General features: G+C 40.1%; 1 protein-coding gene across 1 annotated transcript in view; it reads right to left on the bottom strand.

The window, feature by feature from the left end:
* Positions 1-17,419, bottom strand: part of SLC26A4 (solute carrier family 26 member 4) — a gene marked incomplete at its 5' end in the record, with an annotated part of 42,981 nt that overhangs the window by 13,682 nt on the left and 11,880 nt on the right. Inside the window, 8 exons of the mRNA XM_081101661.1 lie at positions 2,120-2,189; positions 4,483-4,589; positions 6,285-6,380; positions 6,517-6,594; positions 10,442-10,555; positions 11,692-11,839; positions 14,968-15,050; positions 15,154-15,306. Coding sequence (XP_080957787.1) covers positions 2,120-2,189; positions 4,483-4,589; positions 6,285-6,380; positions 6,517-6,594; positions 10,442-10,555; positions 11,692-11,839; positions 14,968-15,050; positions 15,154-15,306 — 849 coding nt within the window. The remainder of the gene's footprint in view (positions 1-2,119; positions 2,190-4,482; positions 4,590-6,284; positions 6,381-6,516; positions 6,595-10,441; positions 10,556-11,691; positions 11,840-14,967; positions 15,051-15,153; positions 15,307-17,419) is intronic.

The following is a 17,419-nucleotide window of genomic DNA, read 5'->3' as shown; positions in this document are numbered from 1 at the left end:
CAAATTCTTTTAAAATAAAAGTAGCAAAATCAAGGGGATCTGCACAAGCTGAGGCTTATGATGTCTTTTTTTTTTTCTTTTTGATAATCCGCACCTAAGGATATGTTCACTGATTTTTTTTTTTTTTAAGAGAGAAGGGAAGATGGGGAGAAAGAGAGAAACATCGATGTGAAAGAGTAACATCAACTGTTGCCTTCCATAAGCACCCCAACCAGGGATCAAGCCTGAAACCTACCTATGTGCCTTGACTGGGAATTGAACCCGCAACCTTTTGGTGTACAGGACGACACTCCAACCAACTGAACCACCCAGCCGGGGTTATGCTGTTATCTGCTTGTTCTTACCCTGACACAGAGTGGCCAGATGAGAAGTAAAACCCACAGAATTACAGGCTTGTATAGTCTTTAGGAATCATAACAATTATAGTCCAACTGCATCAAAGAAGAGAACAGAAGCCCTGAGAGGCTGAGTGACTCGGGCAAGGTCTCTAGAAGCTGGAGCCTAGAATTCAGAACTCAGAACCCAAAGCCAAGAGATTCTCTAGAATCATTTTTAGCTCTTAATGGCACCTGGCTCATTATAACTGAGGAAAATTGTGAAAATAAATTGAGTAGCAGCTACTGGAGTTCCAGATTCAGTGTCCAACCTTTTTTTTTCTTCAATGTTAAGGTAAAACTAGACTACAGCCAGGTGTGGCTCAGTTGGTTGGGCATCCTCCCATGCACTGAAAGGTCACAGGCTCAATTCCTGGTCAGGGCACGGGCCCAGGTTATGGGTGTGATCCCCAGTCGGGTGTGTGCAGGAGGCGGCCTGTGGATGTTTCTCACATCGATGTTTCTCCCTCCCTTCCTCTCTCTCTGAAATTAATAAAAACATATTTTTTTAAATTAGGCTACAACTTTCTAGGGTTCATATTTTTTAATTTAAAAAAAACCATTTTTTGCTAAATTAGTGTTTTCTTCATTTTCTTTCTGTGCTTTTTCATCTTTGTTTTCCCTTCTGGTCACTAAGCAATCTTATATGCAGGAATCATAAGCCCATCAGTAAGATGTTTATTTTCTTTGTTTTTTATTTCCTGTATTTTAAATTATTTCTTCCAATTCCAAGGATAGAGCACAATGTCAAATAGGTTCTTGGTGACAGAGAACATGAAAATCTGTTATTAGAAATGAATGAAATAAATTTTTCAAGAATTTTAGACAATTTTATAGAAGATACGGATTACATAGCAGAGAAATAGAATTTTTCTTCCTCTTACTGCTTTACATTTTTGTTAATGCCTTGCCTTTCAGCGGTATTCGTGTATGTGTCTAGACCTGGACCTTTGTGTGTACAGCAATTGCGTTCCGTGGGCATTTTGGATTTGAATGTGATGTTTTTCATCAATTTGGGGGAAATTCTGATATTTATTCAAATATTATATCTGCCTTTTTTCTCTTTCCTCCTCTTTTGAGACTGTCATTATACATATGTCAATATGTTTTATTTTGTTCTAGAGGTCTCCAAGGCTCTGTACATATTTATTTTTTATTGAGGTATAATTCACATATAACATTATATTAGTTTTAGGTTTACAACATAATTTGATATTTGTATATATTGCTAATGATCATTACTATAAGTTTAGTTAGCATGTGTCACCATACATAATTATAACATTTTCCTTGTGATGAGAATTGTTAAGACCTATTCTCTTAGCAACTTTCAAATATGTAATACAGTATTATTAACTACGGTCAGCATGCTGCACAGTATAGCCCCGTGACTTATTTGTTATATATCTAGAAATGTGTACCTTTTGACCCCATTTGTCCAGAGAAATAGAATTTGATTCAACGTCTAGAAACAACTAAATTACCTATATTTAAAAATTCTTCTTATAATGGTTTGACATTAAAATGACCTTCAACTAGCATGGATGAAATTCATGTAAACCATGGATGTCAGAGGACACAATGAGTAAGAAGTTTTCATGACACCCAGTGGGCTTCTGGAATTTCCTGACAGAAGCCCCCGACCTGTGTCTACCTTGTCCCTAACATACTAGGAGAGAAATAGCAATCCCTGAAAATCCAGGCTTGCAAACAAAGTCCAGCAAATGTCTCACAAAGGCACTCACGTTTTTGTAGTCCTTGGTACTCTTGTAGATGTCTGTGCTAGGGATGCTTCCAAGACCATTCCAGGAGGGACTAAAAGAAAAATTAAGGTCAGGATTTTTGGTGTGTGTGTGTGTGTGTGTGTGTGTGTGTGTGTTGGGGGGGGGGGAATAGGCATATTTTGTTATAAAAAATTAGGAGAAATAACAGCTACTAAAGAGCCCATCATTCAGCCCTAACTGGTTTGGCTCAGTTGGATAGAGCGTTGGCCTGTGGAGTGAAGGGTCCCAGGTTCGATTCCAGTGAAGGGCATGTACCTTGGTTATGGGCACACCCCCAGTGGGGGGTGTGCAGGAAGCAACTGATCGATGTTTCTCTCTCATGGATGTTTCTAGCTCTCTATCCCTCTCCCTTCTTCTCTATGAAAAATCAATAAAATATATATATTTTTAAAACGATCCCATCATTCTGATGCTTTGGGACAGATGACATGTTCCCGTAGATAATGCTGAAGTGAACAGCTGGTGTTTGTGTGCCTTTGGAGGAGGAGGGGGGACCCTGACGCTTTTCTGAGGCTGAGAGGAATAATGAGCATCACACTAATATTTTAAAGGCTAAGCAAAGAGCTTTCACGCCTGTTTTATCTTATTTAAGTCCCACCAGAACGCTGAAAGGTCAGCAGTATTATCCTCATTTTTATTGGTGAGTAAACTGAGACTCAGAGAAGTTCGAAAAGTCCAGAAGGCAGGAGCAGCCCAGCCCTGATCTTTAACCCATTGGTCTGTCTTCAGAGCCTGGAACAGTGCCAGGGCCTGGAACTTACTTGCCACTCATCACAATTTTCTGATGAAGTATGGAGAGTCTGCATTGATCAAATTAGCCTCCTTTTATACAAACAGGAAACCGGGAGGACCAGAAACCAGCCCTTTCCATTTCCTGTTCCTGCTGCAATCAAATCGATTCCATGAATCTTCAAGTGCGGCTGGGGACATATGCTAAATAGATAATTCCTGAAGAAAGAGTGTCCGCCTGGGGTACTTTCAGCAATGTGCTCTCTGGACCAGCCTTATAATTACTGGAAATTAAATACTGTGGAGGATACTGCATTCTGTTGGCTAAAAGCCTAGACAAACCTACTCGGCAGCTAAACTGTGCCACCCATTTCTCCTCGGCTAACTGCGCTGTGCCGAGTTTTAACTTCAAGCTCATAAATGATACAGCCTCTCTCCACAAAACCCTCTCTCCCACCCACAGCCACTCAGAAGTAAACGCTGAGGCGTACAGAGGAGAGGCAGCCCGTGGTAAGGACAGCTCCCGAGTTACCACGCAGAAGCAAGCAGGGCACTTTGGGAGCTTTGAACTCTTGGGGGCCCTTGGGCACCATGTAAGGGCACCAAGGCAGTAAACAGCCTTTGGCAGGTTCCAGCATGCCAGTGGAGGAAGAAGGGAGAGAACTGGTTGGTGGAACAGGAAAGTGGACTTAGGCTAAACTGAAAACGTTTGTGATGATGGTTTTCCAGGATTTTTATTCCTTCGCCACCCAAGCACAGGCAGAGAAGGGGCCAGAAGTCTAGAAAGATAACGTGGGAGGAGGGAGAGAAGCTGTTTCCCCGCTCTCTTCAGACAATTTCATAGACCCAGGAGCGCTCACACCAAATGCCTCTCAAGAGTCAAAACAAAACCAACAATAATCATGCCCCTTGAGGTGGCCTCCCATGTGATTTCCCATTAAACTGTGTCTCTGCCGCTTTCCCTCTGATGATGATCTAATTATGTTTTCTTCATATAATTGTGTGGCTTATTGGGTACAGATTTGAATACATTTTCGCTGCAATGAACTGTTTTAAAGTCTCCTGGGTTACATAACTCTGGGTTGCTAGCTTCAAAAGAAACGAATTAAAGTACATGGAGCAGCTATCCTGTCCTGAGCCTGAGCCCAGTACCTCACAGACTTCATCTCATTTTAAAAAGAAACTGCAAAGCAACCTCAGTCTTTTGCTGAATCGATTACCTTTTGGCCTTACCATGACTAAGAGGAGAGCACCAGCGTTAGAGCTGGTGACTGAGTGTATGGATTACGGGGTGAGATCCACCTGGGTTCAAGTCCTGGTTCTGCCTCTTACTATCTCTGAGATCTTAAGGAACGTTCTTAACCTTGCTGAGCTTCAACTTTCTCACCTGTAGGATGAAAATAATATCACCTAGGCACAGGACTTTCTTGAAGATTAAATATAATAATATGTGTAGAGCACTCACTATGTGCTTGCACACACTATATAGTAACTATTATAAAAGGGAGTCGTTTTACTATCTTTATCAAAATGGTATAAGAAATCTCAGGCTGGGTTGTTCTTTATATAGGTAACCTGAGTCGTATATTACTCACAACTGAATTCTCAGGACCACCGTCAGTAATCCAAATATAAGGCCAGCTAGTAATCCGAGGTCCAGCCCCAGGATGATGGACACTATGCATGTAAACACCCAGATAACCTAGAAAAAATAGAAATAAAAAGGACGATATTAATTTATCATGTACCATCAGGTGAGGGATTACATGTAGAAATAATGAGATCAGTAATACGTTAACCAATAAAGAAATTTAAAAAAAAATAATGAGATCAATTGTCCATGAATAAATTATAGTTGACCCTTAAACAACACAGGTTTGAACTGCGTGGGTCCACTGTACATGTGTTGTTGCTTTTTTGTGTGTGTGTTTTTCAGTAAGACCTATAAATGTATTTTTCTTATGCTTTTATTCATAATATTTTCTTTTCTCTAGCTTACTTTATTGCCAGAGTACATATATAATACATATAGCATACAAACTTTGTGTTAATCAACTATTTATGTTATTGGTAATGCTGGTCAGCAGTAAGCTATTAGTAGTTAAGTTTTGCGGGGGGGTGGGTGAGGGAGGGGGGGAAAAGTTATATGTGGAGCCTGGCTGGCATGGCTCAGTGGTTGAGCATCAACCTATGAACAGGAGGTCATGGTTCACTTCCTGGTCAGGGCACATGCCTGGGTTGTGGGCTCGATCCCCAGTGGGGGCGTGTCGGGGACAGCCAATCAATGGTTCTCTCTCATTATTGATGTTTCTATCTCTCTCTCCCTTTCCCTCTCCCTTCCTCTCTGAAATCAATAAAATATGCATGTATATATATATTAAAGTTACATGTGGAATTTTGACTGAGTAGGGGGCCAGTGCCCCAACCCTCACATTGTTCAAGGGTCAACTGTACAGCTTTTTTTGATATTCTGATTTCATTTCATATTTAATTGGAAGTAGAAATGAAAACTGGCATATAGACCAACTCTCCTATTTAAATTTTTAAATTTCATTTTAGAATAGGTAATATATTAACATGTTCAAAATGACATTAATATAAGGAGCGTGTAGTAAAAAATCTTATTTGCACACATCTCCCCTCTCCACCCATGTCCATCCTCCCTCCCTTTCTGTATTCTCTTTTATTTCTCTCTCTGAGTGTCTGGGTGTGTACAACACACATGCACACTTTTCACCAGCATGTCTTTTTGAAAGTACAAGTAAATATGACTGACTATAAAGCATGCTTTGTTTTTCCCATCTTTTAATGTGTTATATATACTTTTCTATTCTGCACTGGTCATTTTTTTCACTTAACAATTTGCTTTGGAGGTCTTTCCATATTGATATATAGAGGGTTTTTCTCATTCCTTTCATCTGTTCTGGTTTAAGTTAGAGCATAACTCTAAAGAATTTTATTTCTGATTTATTCTCATCCCTCAGAACAGTTGTGAAGGTTACTTTGGTCAGAATTATTATCAACATGGGTTTTTGTATTGTTTTCTTTGTTTTTGCTTTGCTTCATGCTTTGTTTTGTTTGTCCTTCTAAATTAGAGGGTTTGTTGTTTGTTTGGTTGGTTGGTTTTGGGTTTTAGAAGGCAAACTGTATATGAATGGGATTCTTGCTGGAAATGGATCTTCCCAGAGATACAGGACCTTAAAAAACACAGTTCAGGTGGAAGATGTCAAAGCTTTGGTTATCTACCCAATTTTAACTACTGCCCTCGGGCTCCCAAAATGCAAGTTAGACTTAGGAGATAAGGGGACATAATGATATGGCAGGAAGCAAATAAGAACCAAATCTTTTTTTTTTTTAAAGACCCAAATCTTATTTCAGAGAAAAGTGGGCGACTTACAGCATCAATCTTGTTCTGCCTCCATAGACGAGGAACATCACACACTTGCATAAACATCCCTTTCAGGTTGGCAATTACAACAGCTGCCAAGACTGACTGCCAAGAGAAACAGAGAGGGCTGTGTTACTCAGGGGAATGGTTTTCCATGTGATGATTTATAAATCTCCTGTGATTTATCTGGTGGCAGAGCAGAGAAGTTATGCAATCAGTGTACTGAGAAGCAGGGTTATACCTTCTGCAAGGGTTCCAGCAGCTTCCCCAAGGCAAGGATGGCGATCATCACAACCCCAGCCGAGATGATGCCAGCAATCTGAAAGACACACATCTCCCATCAGCAGCGTTCTCCCTTCTCCCTCAGGTCTCCCAGCGTGCTGGCTGTGTGCATCATAGAGCCCATTCCCACGTGCACTTGATGCTCCTGACCCTCCCCCTTCTGCTCATACTATTGAGAGAAATAAGAATTACTGGCTAAAACTCTACAAGACTGAAGAGAAATGGAAATCATATATATCTATAGCAGCTATGGCAGGGAAATGAAGGAAACTGTGGAGACGGAGTCTGCTAAATAAAGCCAGTTTGACCTGGATTTCATCTGGATATATTAGACCTCTAGTTTTAGGGTCAATTCAGGAGGCCAAACTTCTAATTATTTGCCCTCTCAGGAAACAGAGACCATTCTCCTTCCCAACAATAGATTATGGTGATGTTTTGGGGAAGTAAATTCTCAGGGAATTTACTGATTCTTCTGCATTATTGAATCAGCAGCCATAATAAAAAAGGCTGTTAACGTCGTGCCTGTAGCACATCTTTGCCACCAAAGTTTCAGACAAGATAAATTTGCCTGTCTTATTGCAAACTCAAAATGCAACACGAGCCCAGCCGGTGTGGCTCCGTGGTTGAGCATCAACCTATGAACCAGGAGGTCATGGTTCGATTGCCGGTCAAAGCATATGATTTTCTCTCATCATTGATGTTTCTCTCTCTCTCCCTCTCCCTTCCTCTTTGAAATAAATTATATATATGTTTTAATTTATTTATTTTTTAATGCCACAGGAGCCTCCTGAGAGGTGGACCATGTCTCCTGCTTTCTCTAACGGTTCTGCAGATGGAGGCTCAGAACGTTGCATCCCAGTAGCCAGAATGATGACGGGCAATAGCAGGGGTAAAGAAAGCTTCAGAAACTTTACCTTTGCTGGCAAAAATCGCTCTCCTAAGATCCATAAATAGTTAGGAGAGAGGATGAGGGGGTGGGACCTATTCTCTGGTTTGATCAGATGACCACTGAATTCTCTGTTCAGCTGGGGCATGGCCAAGGTGAAGACTAGAAGCTCTGAAACAAAGGAGACAGGAAACCAGAAAGCAAAGCAATCGGAGAGGGAGCAACAGGAAAGGTTGTGTTGGGCACAAGTACTGCCTAGTGTAAGATGTTTGAGTTAAAGGAGACAGATACAAAACTTAAGGAAATGTCACAGTCGTATTTATTCATATCACCTAGCAAATTGATCATTCATATTCAGAATATAGCTAGGTCAGCCTGAGGCAATATTATGTATATGATGTACTAATCACACCTCCAGATTCCCAGTACCTTGCTGAGCTTTCCTATCTCCTATCTAAGCAGAGAAGCTAATATCCTCCATTCCTCCCATTCTCCTTTCCCTTTTTCCATGCAATTACTTAACCAATATTTATTGTCTTATCATGAGCAACTTGCATCTCATTGTGGATGTAGGGCTCTGTGAATTGGTGAGAGATATGGAGGTTGGGGGACAGGGACTACAGCCAGCTGCCCAACTAATGCCAGGTGGGTGGCCACTTACTCACCAACTATATGTAATAATAAGGCCCTAATTATGGGGATCAAGACTAATTTGATTACTACATTAAAATTTGTGAGGGGGCCCATTACTTGTACTTAATTTAATTGAGGTTGTTTTGTGGGAGATGCTGTAGATTTTGTATCTATGAGCAGATTCAATTATTAGAAAATGAATTATTCTGTTAAGTGAGAAGGTAGTCAGAGCTAGAGAACAGTTTGTAATTAGATTCCTTTTTTGTGTGAATCAGTAGGAATCACAGGGGGGTGACAGAAAGAACAGGTTGCAATGTTGAGCTCTTCTGCAATCTGTAGATGGCACGGAGACAGTTAATGTCCCCTAACACTCATTCTTCTGTTCATTCATTCAGCAAATATATGCTGGGTGCTTCTTCTGGGACAGGATAATAATATGTATCATAAGTACTAAGACACTGTTCTTATCTTGAGGAGTTAATGACTGGAACCATGAGCATTTACAAGTACATATGTGCCAGGACTCTTCAAACATTTCCCCATTTAATCCTCACAGCATCCCTACGTGGTAGATATAATAACTGTGCCCATTGTATAGATGCTGAAACTGAGGCTCAAATGTAAAAGACGACATGAGAAGACACACAAAGGAAGACTTGCTGGTGTATTTGGTCATGAGTCCCTGGATTTCAGTCCAGGCACTTAGACTTTTAACCCCAGAACTTAACTTACATTTCAGTAATTAAATATCAAGACATTTCTTGTTTCATTCTTCAATACTGAAATGCTGGCATCCTTTTCTTCTAAATGGAATACACACCCATGTGTGGCAGGGGGGTATTAGCTTACCAAAACACCATTATCCCCAAACCCTCTGCCAAGGAGTCATTTTACATGGGCATTCTTCCTGGGCAGCCGGCCTGTGTCTCATCTGAACCAGGAGGTAACAGCAGGACAGAGGACATCAGCAGTTGGGCATCTGCCTATACCTGCTTACAGCCATGTGACTGGAGAGCCTGTCAACGCCCCATCTCGAATGAAAGCAGCAGAGGCTCTTGCTGCTGACAGCTCCCCTCTGAACATGGGTGTGGCTTTGGAAATCACCTCTGACCTCTTCCCCTTTGGCCCCCTGGCTACACCCCAGGTAGGAGCTGTCTTGTTTTACTTGCTTCCTCAGAGCTAGAAATGTTTGCAAAAAAAAAAAGTTAACTAAATTTTACCAAGAAAATTATAAAAATTAAAATTGCTCAACAAGAGCCAAGAAATTGGAAGAGGCCCATTCTTCCAACCCTGTCACAACGACCCATTATAAATGGGTAAGGGGCATCACGGGCACTTTGGGGACAATTGACGCTCTCCCTGGGCAAGCCACTGGTGGAGCCATTCGTTGTATCAGTTATTCTCTCTGATGCTTATTTGCGGTGTCTCCGCCTTAATAAAACCCTCTGTGGAGACTCCGTGGGTGTGTGCGTGTGCATGTGTGTGTGTGTGTACCATTCACTTTGGATTTGTTGTTCTCCTTTACACTCTCAATGTACTCTCTGCTCTTAAATAAGAGCTCTTTCTGTGCTGGGAGGAGAAAACCCTCCAGGCATAACAGAAGCACAATTCCTGAGCCTGCCCCTGGCCCCCAACCACTGGGTTTGGCATCTCTGACTCCATGTTTGGCGGGAAGGGGTGGCCTTTGAGAATGGCTCCTCAGTTTTTGGGACAATTAAAGGAGGGGCGGGCCAGAGGTGAACTGGGATGCAGGTTTTGGGGTCACCTTGTGAAGGCAACAACTTAAGAACACATATAAAAGGCAAGATTAAATCCACATTCAGAACTTCAGGGAAGAACATCTTACTCAGGGAGAAATGTCAGAATGTTTCAGCAAAAATATTCTTGGCTGTCAACCTGTCATTCCCTGGGACCAAAGGCCGCTGGAGGAAGTTCCTGATCCTTGTGGAGGAAAGGTCAACAAACACTTCTAATTTTTCTGAAAATATAATGACTCCCTAAGCCATGAATGTGCTTTGACTAGTCCTTCTCTTTCTCCAGATAGCGCATCGATAAGAATCAGCATTCCTCCTTACTGGTCCTTTGTCAATTGTTGTTGAAAAGCCGGTAAGTGTAACTGTCTGCCAGTTGAGCACTGACACGAAGAGATTGGGGAATGGCTGCTCAGAAAACCACAAATGTTGTTGTTTGAAAGGTTTTTGGTGAGGGGGTGAACAAGGCAGCCCGGCATAATCAGATCAGGAAGCACTGCCTCTCTCCTCTCAAAGGCTAATTGTCCTGCTCCGTTCTTGTGCAAGCTGTTCTGAGCCACGGTTCCAACGCATTCTTTGCGGTGGATGGATATTTCCACGCTGCCCTTCCCTACCTGTGTCTTTCCTCCTGTGCTCTCCTGGACAGCTGTGCGGGACAGGGCGGTGGTAGCCACGAAACACGAGAAGAACCCGGAGAAGATGTTGCTAATCCCAAAGGCAATGAATTCCTAAGGGAAAGAACAGATGACAGTGATGCCGCAGATATAATCTTTTCAAGCCCCAAAGCCATTTAAGGAAGAAGATTAAGAAAGCAAATTTGCAAACCCATCCTGCCTGATAGTCCCAATTTAATTGTTGCCATGGAAGGTGCTTAGGGACCGGAACAACATCAGGAGTTTGGGGTCCTTAGAGCCTAAAAGAGGCCTCACTGCTCTCATCATTTTTAAGGCTGATGAGAAGCAGTAACTGCTGTTTTGCTAAAATGCTTATTTCACTGCCTGGTGAGTGGCATATCTGCTATAACTCTCACAGAAAACATTTTTCTGCTCTCACATAAAGTGTTATTTCTGTGGATGAATACTTGCTATGAAGCATATTATGGCTAGGAGAGCTATTATTCTGCTTGATTACTAATCTTTTAACTGCTGTAATTGCTATGCTGTGTTTTCAGGAACATACCATAACTAGGATTTGTGAGCTCACCTGGCAATGTATCAGATGCCTACAAAAATTGTCCTGTGTACATTAATTAACAGTGAACCATCTCAATTTAAAGTGGCCACAGCTATTATTAAAAGTGTTTGTTGCACTGTTTTGCCACCAATAAAAAAATATTACCAGGAGATGTGGGACTACATGACAAATTCTTATTCTGACCTAATATGTTAACTTTGAATGATATTTAGGACCTGACAGAATGAACTCTTTTAGAATTCTGATTACTTCAACTGATTTCTTAAAACTAAAGTGATGCAGTGTGCATATTTTTAAAGTCATTTCAAATTAGCACACACAAGAGGGAATCCAACTCAATATAAGACTGGTAGAAGAAACCAATCTCTTCTTTAGCAGACAACAAAATCTTTCCCATTTATTTATTTTTCTTATTTTCAGCCCTAGAAAACCAATTCAGGCCTGGCCAGTGTGGTTCAGTGGTTGAGCATCAACCTATGAACCAGTAGGTCAAAGTTCTCATTCAGGTCACATGCCTGGGGTTGCAGGCTCCATCTCCAGTAGGGGGCATGCAGGAGGCAGCTGATCAATGATTCTCTCTCATCAATGACATTTCTATCTCTCTCTCCCTCTCCCTTCCTTTCTGAAATCAATTATACATATAACCAGTTCAGCAAAAGGGTGACCATACCTGGTTCCCATCGATGGCGTAGTCATACTTGATGGCGTATACTTTTCCTACAGACACTGCAATAGCGTAAGCCACTACAGCAATGGAAAACGATGCAGCCAGCATCTCAGAAAACAAGTTCACAGGTGGCAGTGCAGGAGGCAAGAACCTAGTGAGAAAGTGCGGTGAATATTTGACCGTAATTCTCTCTTCCCACCTTGACAAATGCTGATCAACCCAGCCACAAACTAGACAAGAAAGTACTTGATCCAAGAGGGCAAAAGCACATGAGTATAAGTGGTAGCATCCGCTTTTATAATTTTTAGTCAGAAGTTGGTGTCATCTCATTGGCTGATTTCTTTGTCCCCAATTGAGAGTCTACAAATGCCACCTTACCTATACCTCTGATATGAAAAAATCTGTCATTGTTGGTTCTTTAATATCATACAATCCTATGCCATGCTTTCACACATTAGTGTTTCTCCTTACACAATTTCACCTTAAAGATCTTTGCATTTCAACAATATATACTAGCCATGAACTGAGATTTACCCTGTGGGGAGGGATGTTTATTAAAGAAATAAAGAATATAAGAATAAAGTGGAAAATCCAGATCTTAAGAGCCATGATATTTAAAATCTTTTTGAGTTCAAAAAAGAGTAAATTTATGTAATTATCAGAATGCTTCATAGTCACAATGACTAACATATCCCAATGATCGTGGTGAGGTCAAATGACTACTGTTTTACAAAACCAGAGCTTTTCTACAAATCATATAAAGAGAAAAACCCACAAGTTTATAATCATGTGGTTATTTCCAAATATGAAAATTTGGGTGATGACCTTCATGGACCTATCTCTTGATGACTATTCACATGGTATAATTCCAGAGATCCTAGAAAGAAAAACCTCCCCTACCTATTTCACTATGCCTGAGGTTCCTTTAGTAGGAAATTACATTTTCCCTCTATAATTAGAGGGATGTGGTAAAGTGAAAATAAGATTCTCATAGACATAAGGTTCTTATGTGGATCTATTGGGGACCAAGTGGTCCTAACGTATGGTTGATCCTCAACAGGATAAAAGAAAACTGCCGACAGAGGCCCCAGTTTTACTCCCTTATTGGAGGATTGACGGGAGCCTGAAGAACAAGGTGGGTTGGCCTGACCTTTCTTTTTGCTGTCATCGTACTCATCTTTAACGCTCTACTTCTTTTGCTCTTTTCCAATCTCTTCACTCCACCCTTTCTTTTTCAGTTTTGTTAATGTCTTTAGACTTGTTTCTGTGCAATCCTGTTAGATCAGGCAACAGTGTCCTTTCTGGTGGCTTGTTTAAAACAGTATACGCTTGGGTATTTTATTCCTTTAACAAATATTTTCTGGAATCCTACTAGGAGGTGGGTACTGTGCTAGGAAGACAGATAAGACAAATGGGCTCACTGCCTTGAGGAGGAGCCTGCAGTCCGGGGCCAGGCAGGCTGGGTTACCTAACCACTCCCTCCAGGTGGTCTGTCAGAGGACTCTCGTGACTAAACCCAAGAGCAAGAGACTAGAGACCCATTTTCGGGGGAGAGCAGCCAGGAAAGCTCTGGATAGGGTAGGAAAGGATGACTTAGGGCCGTGGTCGGCACACTGCGGCTCGCGAGCTACATGCGGCTCTTTGGCCCCTTGAGTGTGGCTCTTCCTAAGCCTTAGGAGTACCTTAATTAAGGTAATAACAATGTACCCACCTATATAGTTTAAGTTTAAAAAATTTGGTTCTCAAATGAAATTTCAATTGTTGTACTGTTGATATTTGGCTCTATTGACTAATGAGTTTGCCAACCACTGATAGGGCAACAGAAATGAGTTCCCCATATTAATTCATGAAACGGGGATTTATGGGTTGAGGGATTTTCTGTGGACCCCCTCTAAGTGTTTCATCTTGGGAAGTCCGACAAAAGGGATCTATAATATATTTTTATGTGGTTGTTTTTAACTACTTAAACAATCTAATTGTTCTGGTAAAAATGCTCTAACTCAAGTAGCCACACTGTATCTTCTATTTCATTCCGTTCAGCGCTAGGATTTACTATCAACATGTTGATACTCTAAGGTAGAGCTTCCCAAATATAGCTGGTCATAAGAATCACTGGACGTGCCTTTGAAAAACATCGATTCCGAGGCCCCTTCTATGGAAAGCCTGATTTAATACGTTTGGGGTGGGAACCAGGAATCTTTGTTAACAAGGATCTCACGTGATTCTCGCAAAAAGGTAAGTCTGAGAAACATTAGAATGGAAAATATGTTAATTAAGCCCATTGTAGCCAGTTGTAATTTTTCAAATATTTTTTAAACAGATATTAGAAGGAAAACGAGATGATCAAATGAAAAGGCAGCAGTCCCCTGTGGAACAAGCGCTGGGACTCCGCTAGCCCGAGAACTTTCTATTAAGAGCATGGAGACACACAGACTGGGACAAGGGCCCTCAGCTAGCACTAAGGGGACTTAGTGGTTATATAAGAGGAAGTCTAGTCACAAATGCTATAAGTTAATGTTCCAAATCTAATAAACATTTGGGCTTCTTTTTTACAATGCCATATGATAAAATTATAGGCCCTTGGTCCACTCTTCGAATTTTATGAGAGATCTCATTAGCATTTCACAACAAGCTCGAGCTGAAGTTTCAGTAGTTGTCATTACCCTTGTTTTATAGAAGAACACTCCCCCCCACACCCCCCCCACACCCCCGTTCCCCTGCCCCCAGGGCTATGAACTAGTTGGTGTTAGAGATGGACAAAAGATCTTAGTTTTTTCCTTTTCTAATTCACCAAACATAGATAAAACTTCCTTTGCAGATTACGCATTTTATTGAAAGGACCAAATGACATAATTATTACCTAAAATTGATTAAATGAAATGGTAGAGAATTTAGATCAGATGTCCCTGATTCCTTAAGCAGACTGTCCTCAGTTCAAAAAAAAAATAGAACGTTACTATTCATGATTCTATTTATATTATACATATGAGTTTAAATCAGGAGTCTGGTGGTAACTGTACATGTCTTACCACTTTTTAAGAATACGAAGGACAAAGAGAGACCATAATTCAGGCTGCTTTTAAACAAATGGACTGAACTTTATCTATATATATATTGTTTATCTGATAGTTTGCACAAATGGGTATTTCTTTAAGATCATACACAAATAGGACTATTGAAGGAGCACCAATGAAATGAAGCTTGTAATAAAAGGTTTCATTTAAATAGAAAATACTGCCTTAATAAATTAGTATTGCCTAAGAGGAATGCCATACTCACCCCCTTGGGATGGATTTAACAATGCCAGCATTGTATTTTTTTTCCAGGTTGGCTCCATATGAAATGGCAGTAGCAATTATTGTCTGAAATAAAACAAGAGGTTTTAAAAAAAATCCATTTGTTTTAGCAATTCCTTTCTTGTCAAACCAACTAATGCTGAATTTTCTAATTACATATTCTACTTACCACAATTACTTCAATAGGAATAGGGATTGGGATTTTGTGTCTAAATCGATCATTTAATTCCTTAACTGCCATACAGATGATAATGGTGAGTAATCCAGCAATGAAATCAGCAAGATTGGTGTTACCAATATTTTGAAAAGTGTCAACCAGAGTCTGTAAAAAAAAAAGATTTTATAGAGTACTCTTATGAAAAAAATTATGATATCAAATAGCACTTAAAATTATGTAAAATCATAAAAATATGTTGACTAATACAAAGACCATTAAATATATCTCAAGTTATTAATGATGGTTTACTTGGAGTAATAAAGCTATGGGTCATTTCTACTTTCTTATTTTTTGCTATCTGTGTTTTTTACAATAAAATGAGATCTCTTAAAAGAAAAAAAAAAGTCTTTTACTTGCAGGAAAACTTTTAAAGTTTGCATCTCAAAGTGGTTTTACAGTTGCTATTAACTGGCCTAAGTTTTGCCATGTTGATATGGTACTGTTGAAACTAATGACTGATAAATCTAACAGTCCCAATTAGCTAGTATTTTAGGTAAAGCTCTTTCCTAAACCTGAATGATACAGGTGATAATAAAATGCCTAAAATACTTTATATGTAATTACATATGGACTGGCCTATTCATTATGGCCAAGAAAATCATCGAACTGATATATAGGTTAAGTACAAATTTTTGGAAATTAATTTGGTATTTAGTTCAAACTTTAAGTGACTTAAATAAAAGTAACTCTTTCCAAGTGGAGAGATAAGCTAGCTCAAGAAAAACTAGTTTTGCTTTGTAAATAGAAGGTTTCTGGGACTATAGGGATGTTAGCAAGGGAGAATCCCAGGAAAGAACACTAATATCTTTGTTACAGCAACTTCAGTCCTGAAGAAGGCTTGACTTAAGGCATTCATCAATTCTTTGAGACAAATAATTGTCCAGTGAAGATAAAGGGATGGAACATCTCATAGTTTATAACATGAACCTTATTTATTTTTATAGGTGAACTATACTTAAACGAATTATAATGACAATCTGACAGCAATTCCCTATTATGAACATTAAGTAATCTAGGAGTCATTTTTCCAGCAACTTCAACTCTCTGGAATACATTCAAGAGTAAAGGAGCACTGGCTGGTGTGTTCAGTGGTTAGAACACTGCCTCAGACACCAACGGGTTCCAGGTTCGATTCCCTGTCAAGGGCACATACCTGGGTTCTGGGTTCAATCCCATCCCAGTCAGAGTGCATGTGGGTGGCAACCAATCGATGTGAGAGAGATGTGTTTCTCTCTCTCTTCCTCCCCCTTCCTTCCTCTCTTTCACTCTCTCTAAAAAATAAAAAATAAAAATCAATGGAAAATGTCCTCCAGTGAGGATTAACAACAACCAAAAAAAGGGAAAGGAATTGGTTGTCAGAGAATAGTCACGGGGATGTAAAGTACAGCATAGAGACTATAGTCAGTAATATTCTAGAGACTAGGGGAGGTGCAGGATGAGTGCAGGATTTCTGGCGTGGCCACTTAAGTTATGTAATGTCTGGTCACTGGGTTGTACACCTGAAACTAATATAATGATGTATGTCAACTGTAATTGAAAATAAAAAATGATTTTTAAAAAAAAGGAGAGAGTAAAACAATGCGGGGAGAAGCTGCAGTACAAGCAAAATACCTTCCACCAAGTGCTTGAACTAGAGTGCAAGCATTTGACCTGGAGCAAGCCTCTTGGACTTTCTCTCAGAGTATTTTACTCCTGCTTTAAACTCAATACTAACAAGTTTAATTTGTTTTCCAGAGTCAGTAAAAGAGACAGAAACACTGATAATAACAACGTGAGGCAAATGATAGCAGATTGAAAAAGGAAAAATGGAGAAACTTCCAACAAGCAGACACAATAACTCAAGAACTTAGAGCATCTACCATAGGCGTAAACATCAGCCCTAAGTCCTGAAGGTGTTGCCTTCTGGCTCTTTACATAAGAATTTTCTGATGACGAATGATCTGCATGAATCATGAGCTCGATAGAATATGCTGATTAATTGTCTATATAATAAAGGTCTACTTTTGACTCAAGATGGAAAAATTCAAACTCAAAAACAATCAGGGTAATTATTCCAATCATACAAACATTTTCACCTTACAAAAATGATCACAAGACACATTTAATCTAGGACAGTCACTTAGGCCTTTGAATGAAAAGCATCTCTGGTGTATTAACAATGCAAGACAAGTTCCAAAAACCCAAATCAGTTTATATTACACAATTGCATCAAATAAGG

This window comes from Myotis nattereri, assembly GCF_964212035.1.
Source record: "Myotis nattereri genome assembly, chromosome: 11".
Lineage (NCBI taxonomy): Eukaryota > Metazoa > Chordata > Mammalia > Chiroptera > Vespertilionidae > Myotis > Myotis nattereri.
The sequence above is the reverse complement of the archived record's forward strand: the minus strand, read 5'-3'. Positions and strand labels throughout refer to the sequence as shown.